Consider the following 19,045-nt stretch of genomic DNA (forward strand, 5'->3'; position numbering starts at 1 on the left):
GGGACAGTGTAGAGGGAGCTTTACTCTGTATCTAACCCGTGCTGTACCTGCCCTGGAGTGTTTGATGGAACAGTGTCGAGGGAGCTTTACTCTGTATCTAACCCGTGCTGTACCTGCCCTGGGAGTGTTTGATGGGACAGTGTAGAGGGAACTTTACTCTGTATCTAACCTGTGCTGTACCTGCCCTGGGAGTGTTTGATGGGACAGTGTAGAGGGAGCTTTACTCTGTATCTAACCCGTGCTGTACCTGCCCTGGAGTGTTTGATGGAACAGTGTCGAGGGAGCTTTACTCTGTATCTAACCCGTGCTGTACCTGCCCTGGGAGTGTTTGATGGGACAGTGTAGAGGGAGCTTTACTCTGTATCTAACCCGTGCTGTACCTGCCCTGGGAGTGTTTGATGGAACAGTGTAGAGGGAACTTTACTCTGTATCTAACCCGTGCTGTACCTGCCCTGGGAGTGTTTGATGGGACAGTGTAGAGGGAACTTTACTCTGTATCTAACCCGTGCTGTACCTGCCCTGGGAGTGTTTGATGGGACAGTGTAGAGGGAACTTTACTCTGTATCTAACCCGTGCTGTACCTGCCCTGGGAGTGTTTGATGGGACAGTGTAGAGGGAACTTTACTCTGTATCTAACCCGTGCTGTACCTGCCCTGGGAGTGTTTGATGGGACAGTGTAGAGGGAACTTTACTCTGTATCTAACCCGTGCTGTACCTGACCTGGAGTGTTTGATGGAACAGTGTAGAAGGAGCTTTACTCTGTATCTAACCCGTGCTGTACCTGCCCTGGGAGTGTTTGATGGGACAGTGTAGAGGGAACTTTACTCTGTATCTAACCCGTGCTGTACCTGCCCTGGAGTGTTTGATGGAACAGTGTCGAGGGAGCTTTACTCTGTATCTAACCCGTGCTGTACCTGCCCTGAAGTGTTTGATGGAACAGTGTCGAGGGAACTTTTACGTCTACTTGAGAGGGCAGACGGAGCCTCGGTTTAACATCTCATCTGAAATATGGCACATCTGACAGTGCAGCATTCCTTCAGTACAGCACTGACGTGTCAGCCTGGATTTTGTGCTCAAGTCTCTGGAGTGGGGCTTGAACCCACAGCCTTCTGACTCAGAGGCGAGAGTGATACCCACTGAGTCAAGACTGACACCGTCAGTTCTGAGAGAAGAGGTTGTAACTCTATCTGTGTGGACCAATCCAGAGCCAAGTGACAGGGGCACAAGATGATATAATTCAAGCCGATATACATTAACTTGGTATGTGCAACATGCATTTCATTGGAACAACCTGCAGTACCTATTACTCCTGTAGGTGGTGCTGCGATGAGCATTTTCAATGTTAAAGATGACACACTGTGTGACACAACAGCTACTATCTTATAGAATCATAGAATCGTAGAATCATAGAATACAGCACAGAAGGAGGCCATTCGGCCCATCGAATCTGCACCAGCTCTTTCGAAGAGCAATCCAGTTAGTCCCACTCCCCCGCTCTTTCCCCGTATCCCTGCAATTTTTTCTCCTCCATTCTCCAGTTATCCAATTCCCTTTTGAAGGCTACTATTACATCTGTATCCACCACCCTATCAGGCAGTGCATTCCAAATCCTAACCACTCGTTGCATAAAAAGATTTTCCTCATGTCGCCTCTGGTTCTTCTGCCAATCACCTTAAATCTGTGCCCTCTGGTTATTAACCCTTCAGCCACTGGAAACATTCTCTTTATTTACTCTATCTAAAGTCTTCATGATTTTAAACTCCTCTATCAGATCTCCTCACAGCCTTCACTGCTCTAAGGTGAATAACCCCAGCTTCTCTAGCCTATCCATGTAACTGTAATCCCTCATCCCTGGAACCACTCTAGTAAATCTCTTCTGTAACCTCTCCAAAGCCTTCATGTCCTTCCTAAAGTGTGGTGCCCAGAATTGGACACAATACTCCAGTTGGGGCCACACTAGTGTTTTATATAAGTTTAGCATAACTTCCTGGCTTTTGTACTCTGTGCCTCTATTTATAAAGCCCAGGATCCCATAAGCTTTATTAGCTGCTTTGTTATCCTGCCCTGCCACCTTCAGAGATTTGTGCACAAGTATCCTCAGGTCTCTCTCGTCTTGCACCCCCTTTAAAATTATACCATTTAGTGTGCATTGTCTCCCCTCATTCTACCTACCAAAATGTATCACCTCGCACTTCTCTGCATTGAATTTCATCTGCTATGTGTCCGCCCATTCCACCAGCCTGTCTGTGTCCTCTGGAAGTCTTTTACTCTCTTCCTCACTGTTTACTACACTTCCAAGTTTCATGCCATCAACAGATTTCGAAATTGTGCTCTGTACTCCCAAGTCCAAGTCATTAATGTATATCAAAAACAGCAGTGGTCCTAGTACTGAACCTTAGGGAACTCCACTGTACACCCCACTCCAGTCCAAAAAGCAGCCATTCACCACAACTCTGTTTTCTATCCCTTAGCCAATTTTGTATGCATGTTGCTTTGAATAGTTTGGGAACATTACTGAGATTGCCCAGTTTGGTCTCCAGATTCCCAGATATTGCTAAAAATGCTTTCTGAAATATTTCTTCAGCTGCCATTTTTTCTTCAGTAACTGAAATTTCTAATATCCAAAATGAGGATTTAAACAAGATTTTAAAAATGTTTTAAACTGCATGTTTCACAGTCACATGATTAAATGTATCTATTGAATTATCTATTGGATCAGGCAGGGGCTGCATCATTAACCGTGCAATGGGGGTGCTCACTGCAGGTAGGGCCACAGTGTTAGTGGGGAAGTCCCCAAGAGTTTTTTATGCTATGGCCTTTAACTGTGCTTGTTACCTTCACCAGTGACTGCAGCCACCGTGTATTTAGCAATCCATGCAGGACATCCATTCCACTATCGTTACTGCGCAGAGATGAGGCTAGTTGCTCAACTACTGTTCCCAGGAGTGGAGAAGGATCTGAAAAGGAACAGGTTCAAGTTAATTCAGGCAGGCATTAGTTGGCTCCATTTGTACTGTTTTAACTGTCACTTTTTTGCACTTTAATCAGATATTTCTTTTGTGCTTTGCAACCCCCTGTAAGTGGCCCCTGATTCCTCACGAGCAAGAGAGTGACTTTATAGATACAGGGGCTCCTGTTGTAACTCTGGCGGGAGACTACCTGACAGCCCCCCCACCCCAGAAAATGGTGAAGGTCTGGCTGTGCTGGGTCTCTGCCATATTTGGGAGTTTCCTATTGACATTGTGAGAGCTTAAGAACATAAGAAAGGGGAGCAGGAGTAGACCATATGGCCCTTTGAGCCTGCTCAATAAGATCATGGCTGATCTTCTACCTCAACTCCACTTTCCTGCACTTTCCCCATATCCCTTGATTCCCTGAGTGTCCAAAAATCTATCAATCTCCATCTTGAATGTGCACAACGACTGAACATCCACAGCCCTCTGGGGTAGAGAAGTCTAAAGATTACCAACTTCTGAGTGAAAAAAATCTCCTCATCTCAGTCCTAAATGGATGACCCCTTATCGTGGGACTGTGACCCCTGGTTCTACAATCCCCAGCAAGGAGAAATAGCCTTGCAGCATCTACAATGTCAAGTCCTGTAAAAAAAATTATGTGTTTCAATGAGATCATATCTCAATCTGGAACTGTACCCCACTCTGGAACTGTACCCTGTTAAGTCTGTGAGTTGTTCAAGTAATTAATACTCAGACTTAATCAGTAACAATAAAACAGGTCTTTACTGGTTGGAGGTAGGGACTACACCGAATACAAGATTACTGCACAGTGCTTATATACCGGTGTGTTCACCCCCGGTATTACGTCTACAGCAGCCTGAGAAAGTAGTACATCTCTTAAGGTGGAACAGGCTTAAGCTCTCTTAAGGTGGAACAGGTTACATACACAACACTCCTCCCTTCTTAGCTTTATAGTCATCCCCCCATTTAACATAACGTAATAACATATATACATATATAACTTCATGTTTAACGTAACATATCACAGATTCAGTCTCTGCGGAAAACAGTTCACAGATTCAATCTCTGTGGTGTAGTCGGTTCACGTTACTCATTCAATAGTCCTTTCATGGATTTAACAGCTTGAACTTCCGAACTGATTTGGCTCCGTTCGGAGGGACCACGTGTGTGATCTGGTAGAGGTGATAATGGTTCAGATGGGTCATCTTCTGCTTTTACTTTTCCTTTTCTGCTTCTTGGAGACTCTCTGGGCTCCATTGTCAGCTGCCACAGCTGCCAGCTGCATGCGCAGTTCCTCCTTCTCTTCCTCCTGTTTCCGTCGTAGAGCCAGCTTCTCCCGATGTTCCGCAGACTTTTGGTGCTCCTCCATGATTTCTGCACTTTGGGAGTCGAAGTTACAAGCTGGGCAGGACAGGACATCGTAATATTCGGTGTCGTCCACTAGGTCATGGTAATATTCGGTGTCGTCCTGAGCTAGACCAGTGAGAGGGTCGTCTATTTCCTCCATACCCAGCTGGACGTTAGCCAGCTCTTGTTCCAAATCCAGACATCTTTCCTGAAGAGACTTCTTCATGTGTACCTCTGCATCCAGCTTTTTCTGGGCTTTCAGCAAGTCGTTTACTAGTGACCTCATTTGTGATTTTAATACTTCAACTTCCTTTGGAGATTGATTGATCGGACTATGCAATCCCTCTACCGGAGCAGCTGTTTCAGCGGTCTGTTGTTCTACATTGACGTGAGTCAGCGTACTTTTGGCATCCAATGGCTGCTCTGTTGCAGTCGTTTCAGTCTGTGTCGTCACATCAGCCATCTCAATGACTTTTGAGAGCTCCGAACCCTTTTCCTTTGAAGATCGCAGCTCGTGTTCAAGTTTTTCCCATTTCAGAGTCTTGTCCCTCAGCATATGAAGGAGTTGGCTGACCGTTAACTCTTCTGACACCAGATTATGGCACGCACCTTCAGAACCTGAATCAGCTTTGATTCGTTCGGCCTCCTCGCGCAGATGGTTGGTGTGCTCCTGCTCCATTTTCTCCATCAGTTGCTTCTGTTGCCTTTCCAGATTCTCCCACTCTGTAACAAAGAACTTTTTTATTTCATTCATCTCTTGCTCAAAACGGCGAATCATTTGTTCTAATTGCTGTTGTAGTTTGAAATGGAGTTGAGTTCGAGCCCAGTGTCCCTCAAGAATGTGCATATCAGTAGACTTGACAGACTCAGAATTCTCTGTTAAACTATGTTGTTGTTGCTCAGTGGAATTCTGTGCTGAAACTTTGTCTTTTGCACATGGGTTGGTCTTACCATCATCAGTTCTAGAGTCTGGGCTGATTATCTGCACCGAGTTCTCACTCTTTATGGCTTTTAGCGAATGCCAGTCCATATTTATGTTTCTAAACCACTCCCGGCCTAGTAGTGGTGGACCTCCCTCCGGTAGCACATATAAGTCCATTATTTGACTTCCTTCGCCCTTGTTGGCCACTGCAACCTTTATTGTCCCGATGGGGTACACTCTCTGCCCCGTGTAGGTTGTCAATATAATCTCCGTATCCTGTAGGGGAATATGTTGGAATAACCTTCTGTAATCTTTCTTATTCATGACCGACAATGCCGATCCAGTGTCCAATTCCATTTTTACTTGGACTCCTTCTATCTGAAGAGTAACCCAAATTGTCTGGAGGTCTGCACCCTTACCAACGTTGAGTACCCTTAAGCTAGCCAGTTCAATACTGCTTAAGCCAGCCAGTTCATTACTGCTAGCGTCTGAATCGGACTCCTGTTCGGCCACCTTGTGTACTTTTGCGTATTTTCCTTGCGGTGACTTCTTGTTGCTGGTCTTCTTCCCTGACCTGCATACTCTAGCTATATGTCCAAGCCTACCACAAGTTCTACATTCTTGGTTTTTAAACCAACACTGGTTCTGATCATGCGTTGTCTTTCCACAACGATAACATTTGCCAGAACTCACACCCAATTTGTGTGCACTGAGCTCCGGTGACCGTAGCTGCATTACTGCCGTGCCTCTCGCTGCGGCTTCGTGTGCTGCTGCCATAGTGACCGCCTTCTCAAGTGTCAGCTCATTCTCCTCGAGCAGTCGCTTTTGTGTATCCTGTTTAAATAAACCACACACAAATTTGTCTCGTAGTGCATCTGTCAGTCCCGTTCCAAACTGGCAATATTTCGCTAATTTACGCAATTCCAGCAAATATTCAGCATTGCTTTCATGCTGTAGCTGCCTTCTGTCGTAAAATTTAAATCGTTCCGCTAGCATCAGCGGCGTGGGGTTTAGATGATCTTTCAGGACAGTAACAATCTCATCGAACGTCTTATCCGCCGGTTCATCTGGTGATAACAGGTGTTTCAATTGCCCGTATGTCTTCGCACCCATTAAATTTAATAATGTTAGTGCTTTATCAGCCTCACGAATTTTATTGGCCTTACAATAATTTTTAACTCGTTCAATATATATGGCCCAATCTTCGATGTCACTATCAAAGTTGCTAATATTCCCGTGTTTAGGCATTGTAGTACTTTATCAGATTTGCAATTTCTCAGATTTTTTTTTTTTTTTACTGCTATCCAAGATGGCGGCTTCCCGCTCTTGCCGTCGTCCTCCGCCCACAAAATGGCGGTTTTCCCGCACTTGGCGGTCTTCACCCGTTCCCCGACGCCGTCTCCCTTCAGCCCCGAGTGCGGCCCTTATCTCCGCCGCGATCGATGGCCCGCGCTTTTCACCGCGGCTCTCGCACCTTCAGTGTCTGCCGACGCTGCGCCTTTCAGCCCGAGTGCGGCCCTTATCAGGGATTGCGATCGATGGCCCTTCTACCTCCGACTTCCCCCAGCCCTGTCTTTGCAGCCAACGCTGCTTGGCTTACCCACCACCGAGGTTGAAAAAGAAGCTGCAGGATGTCTTCTGTCCTCCAGTTTTCAGTCGCTGATGGAGGCTTCAGGGTCCTAATGCCTGTCGCTTCCAGTGCGGTGGTGAGATTTGAAACCTCTCTTCAACGTCCTGTCTGTGGACGAAGCCGCCGTGGAATAACTGCCGCAGGGTAAGAACCTGACTCGTCGCCAGTGTTAAGTCTGTGAGTTGTTCAAGTAATTAATACTCAGACTTAATCAGTAACAATAAAACAGGTCTTTACTGGTTGGAGGTAGGGACTACACCGAATACAAGATTACTGCACAGTGCTTATATACCGGTGTGTTCACCCCCGGTATTACGTCTACAGCAGCCTGAGAAAGTAGTACATCTCTTAAGGTGGAACAGGCTTAAGCTCTCTTAAGGTGGAACAGGTTACATACACAACATACCCAACCTGGAATTGTACCGCACTCTGGAACTGTACCTCACTCTGGAACTGTACCCCACTCTGGAACTGTACCCAATCTGGAATTGTACCTCACTCTGGAACTGTACTGCACTCTAGAACTGTACCTCACTCTGGAATTGAAGCTCACACTGGAACTGTACCGCACTCTGGAATTGTACCTCACTCTGGAACTGTACCTCACTCTGGAACTGTACCTCACTCTGGAAATGTACCCCATAATGGAACTGTACCTCATTCTGGAACTGTACCTCACACTGGAACTGTACCTCATTCTGGAACTGTACCTCACACTGGAACTGTACCTCACTCTGGAACTGGACCTCACACTGGAACTGGACCTCACACTGGAATTGCAGCTCACTCTGGAACTGTACCTCACTCTGGAACTGTACCTCACACTGGAACTGTACCTCACTCTGGAATTGTAGTTCACTCTGGAACTGTATCTGTTGTATCCGTGTGTTAATGGAGACACGGAATGCAGGAGTTGGTTTAACAGGTGTTTACTGAACAAAGTCTGGAGGTGAACTAAAAGATACAAGACGCTATACAGGCTTATATACCCGAGTGGTCACAACTGGTATTACAGTACACAGGGCTCTTAAAGGTACATACACTACAATTCCTCCCCTTTTAGATAATTAGTACATAACATTTTAAGTAATCATTAATTAACATGTTTACAAGAACAATAATCTACACATTTGCTGCAGTTAATCAATTATAAGTCAGTCTCTCTGGAGGCTTCCTGACTCGGTCCGGATAACGCCTCGGTGGTGTAGTAGTTTTCGGTGGTGTAGTAGGTTCTTTTGGCAAGGTCGATTCGGCTTGAATGCCAGTGTCAGGTTCATCTGGTTCCAGTATCACCGGATCGGAGGTAGATACTATGGGTATCTCTGCTTCATCATTAGGCGTATAGAGTTGTGGTGTAGGTTGTCCCTTTTTGGATGACAATGATCTGGTCAGCATGGCGCCTTATTATGCTTTCACCAATGTACATGGTATACATCAGCGGTCCTAGTCGTGTGCAAATAGTTCCAGGCTGCCATTTCTCGGTACGGTAGTCCCGGGCCAAAACTTGTTGACCTATCTGGAAGGTTCTAGTTGGCCTTTCATTCATGCCTTGAAATTGCCGGTTCTCTACGTCCCTTCTGATGTTTGGCTTGATCAAATCCAGCCGGCATCTTAGTCTTCTATTGAAAAACATCATGGCGGGAGTTTGGTTTGTAACCACATGTGTTGCATTCCTGTACGCAAACAAGAAGTTATCTATCTTATGTTGTAGATTTATGTCTTCATTACCCATGGCCTTTATGGCCTTCTTGAAGGTCTGGACAAACCTTTCAGCTAATCCATTGGTGGCGGGATGGTATGGGCCGGACGTGTAGTGCTTAACTCCATTGTTTTTTAAGAACTTCCTGAATTCTTCGGACACAAATTGCGGTCCATTATCAGAACAGATCTGTTCAGGCAGCCCATTCCTGGCAAATATGGTCCTTAATACTGTAATGGTTTTCTCCGTGGTGGTGGAGGACATCTTTATTACCTCCGGCCACTTGGAGTGTGCATCAACCGCGATTAAGAACATTGAATCCATAAATGGACCAGCAAAGTCGATGGCCTAGAAATTCAGTCGCGCCACTTCTGGGGTGCTAAAGTCGGTCGGGCGCTAAAGTTAGCGCCCGCTGGAAAGTGTAGGCCACTTCGCCGAAATTCAGTAGATTTGGCCAAGGAGTTTGGGCGAGCGCTGAAACTGGCGTTGCACTCCTATCTTTAGGCGCTAAGCCCGCGGTGCGGACTGATAACGCCGAGGCCGGGCGCAGCGCAGGCGCGGTCATGTTTTGATTGACAGCAGACACCCTGACGCCGGCCAGCTCTTAAAGGGGGAAGGGTCGACTTTGTCTGCTGCCACGCCCTGGATAGTGGAGCCCTGCAGCTAGGCCTCAACACTGCTGGTGGACCCAAATAGCGCCTGAAGCCATGCAGAAGGCCCGTGAACGAGCGCAGCGCTTCTCAGAGCATGCTTTGAGGGTGCTGCTTAAGGCTTTTGAAAAGAGAAGAGAGATCTTGTGCCCGGACAGTGGCAAGAAGGCTCCCAGGAGGCAGTACAGGAGAGCCTGGAGGGAAATCGCCCACAGGGTGTCATCCACCAGCGATGTCCCCAGGAATGCGGACCAATGCCGCAAGAAGTACAACGACTTCACTCGGATGGTCAGGGTGAGTACCCTTTCCAGTGTCCTCCTCATCCTTGCATGTGCACCTCACATTATGGGCAAAGGGACCTCAAAGGCCTAATGGCCATCCCTCCTCCCGCAGCTATGGCACTGGCATGATCATCAATAGCACTTTCTGCACTTTACACACTGGCCAAGCTATTCGACCATGGGAGGCAGTGCACACAACAACAGGGCACCACACTGGCCATGCTATTCGACCATGGGAGGCAGTGCACACAACAACAGGGCACCACACTGGCCATGCTAATCGACCATGGGAGGCAGTGCAGACAACAACAGGGCAACACACTGTACTTAGAGGCCATCCTTTCTCTTGCAGGCCAAGCTGGCCAAGAATATGAAGAGCCGGAATGTCACCAGGGGAGGCCGTGGCCAGTTCCAGGAGCTCAGTGACCTGGAGGAGCGCGTGGCTCGACTCATGCGTGGCCGGGTGGTTGGCCCCGTTGCTATTGGAGATGCCGACCCTGTGCTGGGCCCCAATGGTAAGGACATGACCGTTTGGACCTCTCTCGTTCCCCTTGCGCTTCAGATCTACATCCTTTGCCACTGTCCGACCAATGCGCATAATGCCACCACTCATGCCTCCCTCGCTGACGCCCTGTCCTCACTCTAAAGCTACTCTTGTGCCTTCCTGCTTTCAGCTGGTGAGGAGGAGGTCCATGAAGCTGAGAGTGCCAGTCCCTCGGAAGAGGAGGACGACGAGGACCAAGAGGAAGGCGGCACATCGGGGGAACCCTCATCCGCGCCAGGGGACGGCAATGGAGGGGACACGTCTTGCCTGGAGGAGAGCCAGGGGGAAGTGTTGCAGGGGGGTGCAGCTCCTGGGCCCAGTGGCGTCCAGGCAGGCGGGAAGGGTCGGGCAGCACGGCTGCCTTCTCCCCAGAGGGGGGAAGTGTTGCAGGGAAGGGCAGTTGCTGGGCCCAGTGGCGTCCAGGCACGCGGGAAGGGTCGGGCAGCTCGGCGGCCTTCTCCCCAGATGGAGAGTCCGCCCTCCAGTCCGGAGACGGTCCTCGCCCAGGAGGTGCGCCTCCTAGATGAAATGTCCGCGGCCTCCGAGCGGCGCCACAACGAGTTCATGGGGGTTGTGGGACAGTTGCCTCAGGCCATTGAGTCCCTGGCTCATAGTGTGGCCGCTTTCGGGGACTCACAGGCCAGGGGTGTCGAGCAACTCGTGGCAGCACAGGCCAGGGGTGTCGACCAACTCGCGGCAGCACAGGACGCGAGTCGCGAGTTCATGAGTGGTGCCGTGCAGACACTGGCTGATCTGATGCGGGCACAGAACAGGGCAGTTCGGGCACTCACTTCTGCCACACTCGCTGTGTCACGGAAGCATCGACAGGGCACCCGCCGCCCTGCTGCAGCACAGCGGTCTGGCCTCCACCAGATTGCTGCGCTTGCTGCAGTGCCAGCCCGGCCGAGTGCCAATGTCTCTGGCGACCAGCGAGCGCCTGGCATCAGCCAGCTTGCCCCCATTGCTGCAGCCGCCACTGCCACTCCCCCAGCCAAGGTGCGACGAGCTGCTGCAGAGACTGATGCTGCCCAGCCACAGCTGCAGCAGTCAGCAGCCGGACCCTCCAGGGCCGGACCTCGTCTAGGCCGACCCCCAAGGGCATCTGCCGTTATGCATTGCGGCCCTCAGGAGCCTTTCCCCAGCCTTCCAACACCCACAGGGCCCAGGTTGAGGCGAAGCAACAGGTCGGGCAGGGGCCGGAGAAGCCTGCACAAGGACTCGCCCTCTCGGCACACCAAGTAGAGGGTGTCGGCAACTGTTTTTTTTATATGGGGGTGTTTGTGTTCTGGAGGGGGGGGGGCTTATTTTGGAAAGGCCGAAGATGAAGGCCAATTGGATTGACAAGTTTTGTTATTCCTCCCCAGGTTGTGGGAGTGAGATATGTTTTTCACTGTTTTTTGGGGGTCTTGTCTGTTTTTCTGTTTCATGTGGGAAGGGCCCTGAGTTTGTTAAATAAAGCTTTTTATTTATTCAGCTTGTCCAGGTGTCATGTTTCAAGTGGTTGTTGCGTTAACCGGCTGAGGGCTTGCGGAGCGGCTGCATTCAGGTGCGTTCATTGCCACAAGCCATTCCCTGACAGGGGGCCTAGAAGTGTCGTTCAATAAGCCGCCGGCGGACGGCCCTTGGACCTTGTGGCTCCCTTCTGGGCTGGTACTCCTCCTCCTCCTCCTCCTCCTCCTCCTCATGGTCCTCCTGCTCGTCCTCCTGAGGTGGTGGCCCAACGTGAGGTGGCAGTGCCTGAGTCCTGCGGATAGCCAGGTTGTGCAGCATGCAGCAAGCGACGACGAACTGGGAGACTCTATCCGGCGAATACTGTAGAGATCCGCCAGATCGATCCAGGCAGCGGAACCGTTGCTTCAGGACGCCAATCATTTGCTCTATGATGTTCCTTGTGGCTTGATGGCTTTCGTTGTATGCCTCCTCCGCAGGGGTCCTGGGCGCGCGGAGCGGGGTCATGAGCCATGTGCACAAAGGGTAGCCCTTGTCCCCGATAAGCCATCCCCTTGGTGGAGGCTGTGCCTCGAACATGTCAGCCACAGTAGTCTGATGCAGGATAAATGCATCGTGGCTGCTTCCTGGAAAGCGGGCATTGACAGCTAGGATGCGCTGCCTGTGGTCACACACCAGCTGTACACTGAGGGAATGGTAGCCCTTCCGGTTGTGGTAATCCTCGGCATTGTCGATAGGTGCCCGCATAGCCACATGCGTGCAGTCAATGGCGCCCTGCACCATGAGGAAGTCGGCGATCCTGGCAAATCCGACTGCACGCTGCTCCTGCCTCTCTAGGGTCATGGGGAAGGAGATGAATTGGTGTCTCCTTGCGAAAAGGGCATCGGTGACCTGCCGGATGCAGCGATGGACGGCGAACTGGGAGATGTTCGCTATGTCCCCAGCAGCGGCTTGGAAGGAGCCGCTTGCATAAAAGTTCAGAGCCACCGTGACCTTCACTTCCACCGACAGAGACGTCCTGCACATCAGCTGTGGACGCAGATCTCTGTGAAGCAGCTGGCAGATCTCTGCAACCACCTCCCTTCTGAAGCGCAGCCTCTTAACACAATGCGCGGCAGTCATGGTGAGATAGGACACCTGCTGCCGGTATTCCCTGAGTGGGTAAGGCCTACGTTGCCGACGCCTGATGGCCCCTCTGCATCTAGGCATGGCTGCCCCTCTCACACAGCGTCTGCGAGCCCTTCGCACATAATGCTGGAACTGAGGGTTGGAACCCCATGCAGCCCCCATAATAAACTTGCAAACAGTGAAATCACAAAGAGTCAAATTTCCAAGCTCTGGCCAGAAGCCAAAAATACCTCTCCTATGTTGTCCCAAATCAGTAAGGTCTGTTCCTTGGTCTCTGTCCAGAAATCCAAAGCACTAAAGTCATTGCAGCAAAATGGCTGGCCTTTATAGTTCAGTGTAAGTGCCCTTTAATTAGCGCTCCCCGAGGCCCGCAGGGCCTCTGCTGCGTTCCACTTCACAGTTCTTAACAGGGCCACGCCCACATTGGGCGGGCGCCACTGAATTTCCGGTTTGGGGCGCACAAACAGCGTTGCACGACGAAATGACGTCATAAGCTGCGCGCGCAGCTGAGCGGGCGCAAACACTTTGCGCCGGCGCTAAATGTCAACTGAAGTTGGGCGTTGGCACAGACCGGCCTGCGCCCGGGCGCAAAGTGCCTAGCGCTGGAAATCCACCCCTCTTATGGCGTTAACGGCTGGCGAACGCAACTGAATTTCTAGGCCGATATGTACCCTTTGCCATGGAGATGAGGGCCACTCCCATGGATGTAGAGGGGCTTGTGGTGGGGCGTTTTGGACCTTCTGGCATCCTAGACAGCTCTTGGTCATTTCTTCGATGTCTCCATCGATACCTGGCCACCACACAAACGCTCTGGCTAGGTTCTTCATTTTCACTCCACCCAGATGCCCCTCGTGAAGCTCCTTTAGCACTTTATCCTGGAGTTTGGGTGGAATCACCACTCTGGATCCACACATCAAGGTTCCTCGGCACACTGACCGCTGTTCTCTTCTTTGCGAGAATGCTGGCAACAGTGGTTCGCTATGTGCTGGCCATCCCTTCACCATTAAATCGTAGACTTGTGAGAGAGTCGGGTCATTTCTCGTTTCCTTTTCAATGGTAGAATTTGTTACTGGTAGACATTCCACTATGGTTGAGTGGAACATCTCCACTGGGTCCACTGTAGGTGCCTCTTCTACCATTGGCAACGGTAGGCGCGATAACCTGTCAGCATTCCCATGCTGTTTTGATCCTTTGTATTCTATGTCATATTGGTGTGCCCCTAGGAAAAGGGACCACCTCTGTAGCCTTTGCGCTGTCATAATGGGAACGCCCTTTTTAGGGTTGAATATGGAGACGAGGGGTTGATGGTCAGTCAACAAGGTAAATTTTTGTCCGTGTAGGTAATGGTTGAATTTCTTCACTCCCCACACCAGGCTGAGTGCTTCCCTGTCGATCTGGGCATAGTTATGCTCAGCTGAGTTCAATGAGTGTGACGCAAAAGCTATCGGCCGCTCCGAGCCATCAGGGAATCTATGCGATAATACCGCTCCTATGCCGTAAGGGGATGCATCGCACGCCAGTCTGATTGGCAGTGATGGGTTGTAATGAGCCAACACTTCCTTGGACGTGATCAAGCCTTTGCATTTATGGAAGGCACGTTTACAGTCTTCGCTCCACTTCCAAATTACTCCCGTTTGTAGCAGTGCGTTAAGAGGGTGCAGAATAGTTGACAAGTTCGGTAAAAATTTATGATAGTAATTTATCAATCCCAGGAATGACCTTAATTGTGAGACATTTTCAGGTGCTGGGGCTTTTATGACCGCTTCAATTTTTTCATGTGGCTTATGCAACCCTTCTTCGTTAATTATATGGCCACAATATGATATTTGTTTCTGGAAAAGTTCGCACTTGGGGCGATTTGCTCGTAGGCCCCGTTCTCTCAACCTAGTGAGCACCTGCTCCAAATTGGCAAGGTGCTCGTTGTCATTTTCTCCTGTTACAAGGATGTCGTCTAGGTAGCATTGAGTCCCCGGAATCCCTTGCAGGACTTGCTCCATAGCTCTTTGCCAGATAGCTGGAGCTGATGCTACTCCAAAAACCAGTTGATTGTACTGGTACAGGCCTTTGTGTGTGTTTATCGTGAGATACTTTTTAGAGGCCTCCTCAACCTCCATCTGTAGATATGCCTGTGCCAAGTCAATTTTGGTGAAACGTTTCCCTCCGGATAGTGAGGCGAAAATATCTTCTATCCTCGGAAGAGGATACTGTATCGTGTGAAGGACCGGGTTTACAGTCACCTTGAAGTCCCCACAGATGCGAATTTTTCTCTGTTCTACAGATTTATCATTATTCAACGTTTTCTTCATGACCAGGACGATGGGTGTTGCCCACTCGCTCCAATCTACCTTGGATAACACGTCTGCTTTTTCCAAATTCTCCAGCTCTGCCTCGACTGCTGGACGAATTGCGTATGGTACCGGCCTTGCCTTAAAAAACTTGGGAATTGCCGCATCTTCCACTTTTATTGAGGCGGTGACGCCTTTCAAGGTTCCTAGTTCCTGTTGAAACACTTCTTTGGCGTTAGCCAAGATGTCTTTTAATCGTTCAGGTATGACGTCATCATCATTTTTTTTCTTACTGGTCACCGTCAGTGCCTGAATGGAGTGCCAGTCTAAACGTATCTTCCTGATCCATTCACGTCCCAACAACGGTGGACCACCATCTTGCAGAACGTATAAATACAACTTCTGTATTTCCTTGCCGTTGTATACAACAGGCACCCTTATTTTCCCTCTGGGGTATACCTTCTGCCCCGTATATGTCTTCAAGATAATGGATGTGTCTTTCAAAGGTATATGCGGAAATAGCCGCTCGTAATCCCGTTGACTTATGACGGTCAGAGCTGATCCTGTATCTAGCTCCATTTTAACTGGGGACCCCGCTATCGTGAGGGTAACCCAAATGGTCTGGTAATCTTCTTTGGCAATTACATTATGTAATTTGAGACAGCTTAGTCTCTTGTTTCCGGAGTCGCTATCGCTCTTCTGGTCTTCGGAGCTACTGTCCGTCATCATTTGTACCTTTCTGTACTTTTCCTTATTGATTTTTTTTTGTGTCAGTGGATTTTTTGTTTCCAGATCGGCATACACGTGCAATGTGTCCCATCTTTCCTCATTGCCTGCATGCTTTGTCCTTGAACCAGCAGTCCCTCTGGTCATGGGTGGATCTGCCGCAGCGATAACATCTCTCGAAACCCCGTGTCATTTCATGGGAGCCGAAGTCCTGTGGCTTTTGCTGTATCTCTGCAGCTCCTCTTGCTGCTGCTTCGTATGATACAGCCACACCGAAAGCCTTGTCCAGTGTCAAATCGTTCTCAGAAAGTAGCCTTTTCTGTGTTCCTTCACTTAGGAGACCGCAGACGAATTTGTCTCATAGAGAATCTGCCAGTCCTGCCCCGAATTGGCAGTGCTTGGACAGCTTTCTTAATTCGGTGAGGTAATCAGCGTTACTTTCATTCTTGTGCTGATTCCTCCTGAAGAATTTGAATCGTTCCGCTATCAGCAGCGGTGTTGGGTTTAAGTGCTCCTGTAGGGTATCAACAATCTCCTTAAAATTCTTGTCCATCGGTTTGGCTGGAGTGATTAAGTTTCGTAACAGCCCGTATGTCCTTGCGCCCATCAGATTTAGAAGTACCGATGCCTTTTTATCATCCTCTACTTCATTCGCTGTGCAATATACCTCCACTCATTCCACATATGTGGTCCAATCCTCTATATCACTATCGAAAGCAGTAATATTGCCAGTCTTAGGCATCCTGAAAATCAAAAATGGCGCCTCCTGCGCTTTCCTTTCTTCCCTGCCGAGAAAAAATGGCATCTCCCGCGCTTTCCCGCCGCTGCCGCTGCTGACAACGCTGTTCTGTGCAGTTTTTATTTACACAGATATCTTTAATAGTTGGAGATTCGTTCCCGCCGGACTCTCTGGGACTTTTCCCTCCCTCTGCTTGGTCCGAACGCCGACCTGCTTTGCAGCGCTGGCCGTCTCCCGAGTGCTCCACCCTCCGTCTCTGTTTGCCTCCGCCTTCCGACTCGCTGCTCGGCCCCGCTGCAGAGCCACCCGATCGAGCCCCAGCCCACCACCCAGGAAGGATTAGTGCAGTACCTGCCACCAGCCCGGCTAGCTGGTGAAACCACAGTTTTTTTCTTTTTTTTTCTTCGACCTTCGTCTGAGGAATCGATCTCCTTGAGGTGCTGCCGAATTGCAGGTAAGTCCGTTTCCAATTCGTCGCCACTGTTGTATCCGTGTGTTAATGGAGACAGGGAATGCAGGAGTTGGTTTAACAGGTGTTTACTGAACAAAGTCTGGAGGTGAACTAAAAGATACAAGACGCTATACAGGCTTATATACCCGAATGGTGACTACCGGTATTATAGTACACAGGGGCTCTTAAAGGTACATACACTACAGTATTTCACTTTGGAATTGAACCTCACTCTGGAACTGTACCTCACACTCGAACTGTACCTCACACTGGAACTGTATCTCACTCTGGAACTGTACCTCACTCTGGAACTGTACCTCACTCTGGAACTGTACCTCACTCTGGAACTGTACTTCACCCTGGAACTGTACCTCAAGCTAGAATTGTACCTCACTCTGGAATTGTACCTTACACTGGAACTGTACCTCACTCTGGAATTGAATCTCACACTGGAACTGTACCTCACTCTGGGATTGTACCTCACTCTGGAATTGTATCCCACACTAGAATTGTTCCTCACTCTGGAATTGTATCCCACACTAGAATTGTACCTCACCCTGGAAATGTACCTCACTCTGGAACTGTACCTCACTCTGGAATTATAACTTACTCTGGAATTGATCCTCACACTGGATCAGTACCTCACTCTGGAATTGTACCTCACACTGGAACTGTGCCTTACTCTGGAACTTTACCTCACCCTGGAATTGTACCTCACTCTGGAATTGTAACTCACACTGGAATTGTTCCTCACTCTGGAACTATACCTCACTCTGGAATTGTACCTCACTCTGGAATTGTACCTCACACTGGAACTGTGCCTTACTCTGGAACTTTACCTCACCCTGGAATTGTACCTCACCCTGGAACTGTACCTCACCCTGGAACTGTACCTCACTCTGGAACTGCACCTCACATTGGAATTGTACCTCACTCTGGAATTGTACCTCACTCTGGAATTGTACCTCACTCTGGAACATTGCCTCACTCTGCAACTGTACCTCACACTGGAACTGTACCTCACTCTGGAACTGTACCTCACGCTGGAACTCTACCTCACTCTGGAATTGTACCTCACACTAGAATTGTAACTCACTCTGGAATTGAACAGCACACTGGAAATGTACCTCACTCTGGAATTGTACCTCACACTGTAATTGTACCTCACACTGGAATTGTACCTCACACTGGAATTGTACCTCACTCTGGAATTGTACCTCACACTGGAATTGCACCTCACACTGGAACTATACCAATCTGGGCCTGTACCTCACTCTGGAATTGAAACTCACACTGGAAATGTACCTCTATCTGGAATTGTACCTCACTCTGGAAGTGTACCTCACTCTGGAACTGTACCTCTCTCTGGAACTGTACCTCACTCTGGAATTGTACCTCACTCTGGAATTGTACGTCACTCTGGAACGGCACACAATCTGGAACTGTACCTCACTCTGGAACTGCACCTCACACTGGAACTGTACCTCACTCTGGAACTGTACCTCACTCTGGAACTGTACCTCACTCTGGAATTGTACCTCACAGTGGAACTGTACCTCACTCTGGAATTGTACCTCAATCTGGAACTGTATCTCACTCTGGAACTGTACCTCACTCTGGAACTGTACATCAACTCTGGAATTGTACCTCAGTCTGGAACTGTACCTCACCCTGGAACTGTACCTCACTCTGGAACTGTACCAATCTGGAACTGTACCTTACTCTGGAATTGTCCTCACACTGGAACTGTACCTCAAACTGGAATTGTACCTCACTCTGGGATTGTACCAAACTCTGGAACTGAAGCTCACTCTGGACTTGTACCTCACTCTGGAATTGAAACTCACACTGGAAATGTACCTCTATCTGGAATTGTACCTCACACTGCAACTGTACCTCACTCTGGAATTGTACCTCACACTGGAACTGCACCCAAGCTGGAACTGTACCTCACTCTGGAATTGCCCCTCACTCTGGAATTGTATGTCACTCTGGACTGGCACACAATCTGGAACTGTACCTCACTCTGGAATTGTAACTCACTCTGGAATTGTACCTTACACTGCAGCTGTTCCTCACTCTGGAATTGTCCCTCACTCTGGAATTGTATGTCACTCTGGACTGGCACACAAACTGGAACTGTACCTCACTCTGGAATTGTAACTCACTCTGGAACTGTACCTCACTCTGGAATTGTACCTCACACTGGAACTGTACCT

At 49.2% G+C, this 19,045-nt stretch overlaps 1 protein-coding gene across 6 annotated transcripts in view; it reads right to left on the reverse strand.

Moving 5' to 3' along the window:
* Positions 1-19,045, reverse strand: part of LOC147120072 (MAGUK p55 subfamily member 4-like) — a 391,734-nt gene that overhangs the window by 137,988 nt on the left and 234,701 nt on the right. For all 6 annotated transcript variants that reach the window (XM_085985616.1, XM_085985614.1, XM_085985613.1 and 3 more), the window contains one exon: positions 2,836-2,957. In XM_085985616.1, the coding sequence (XP_085841742.1) occupies positions 2,836-2,889 (54 nt within the window). In that variant the 5' untranslated portion in view covers positions 2,890-2,957. The remainder of the gene's footprint in view (positions 1-2,835; positions 2,958-19,045) is intronic.

This window comes from Somniosus microcephalus, chromosome 4 (assembly GCF_052327205.1).
Source record: "Somniosus microcephalus isolate GS21.2 chromosome 4, FLI_Smic_1.0, whole genome shotgun sequence".
NCBI classification, from domain to species: Eukaryota; Metazoa; Chordata; class Chondrichthyes; order Squaliformes; family Somniosidae; genus Somniosus; species Somniosus microcephalus.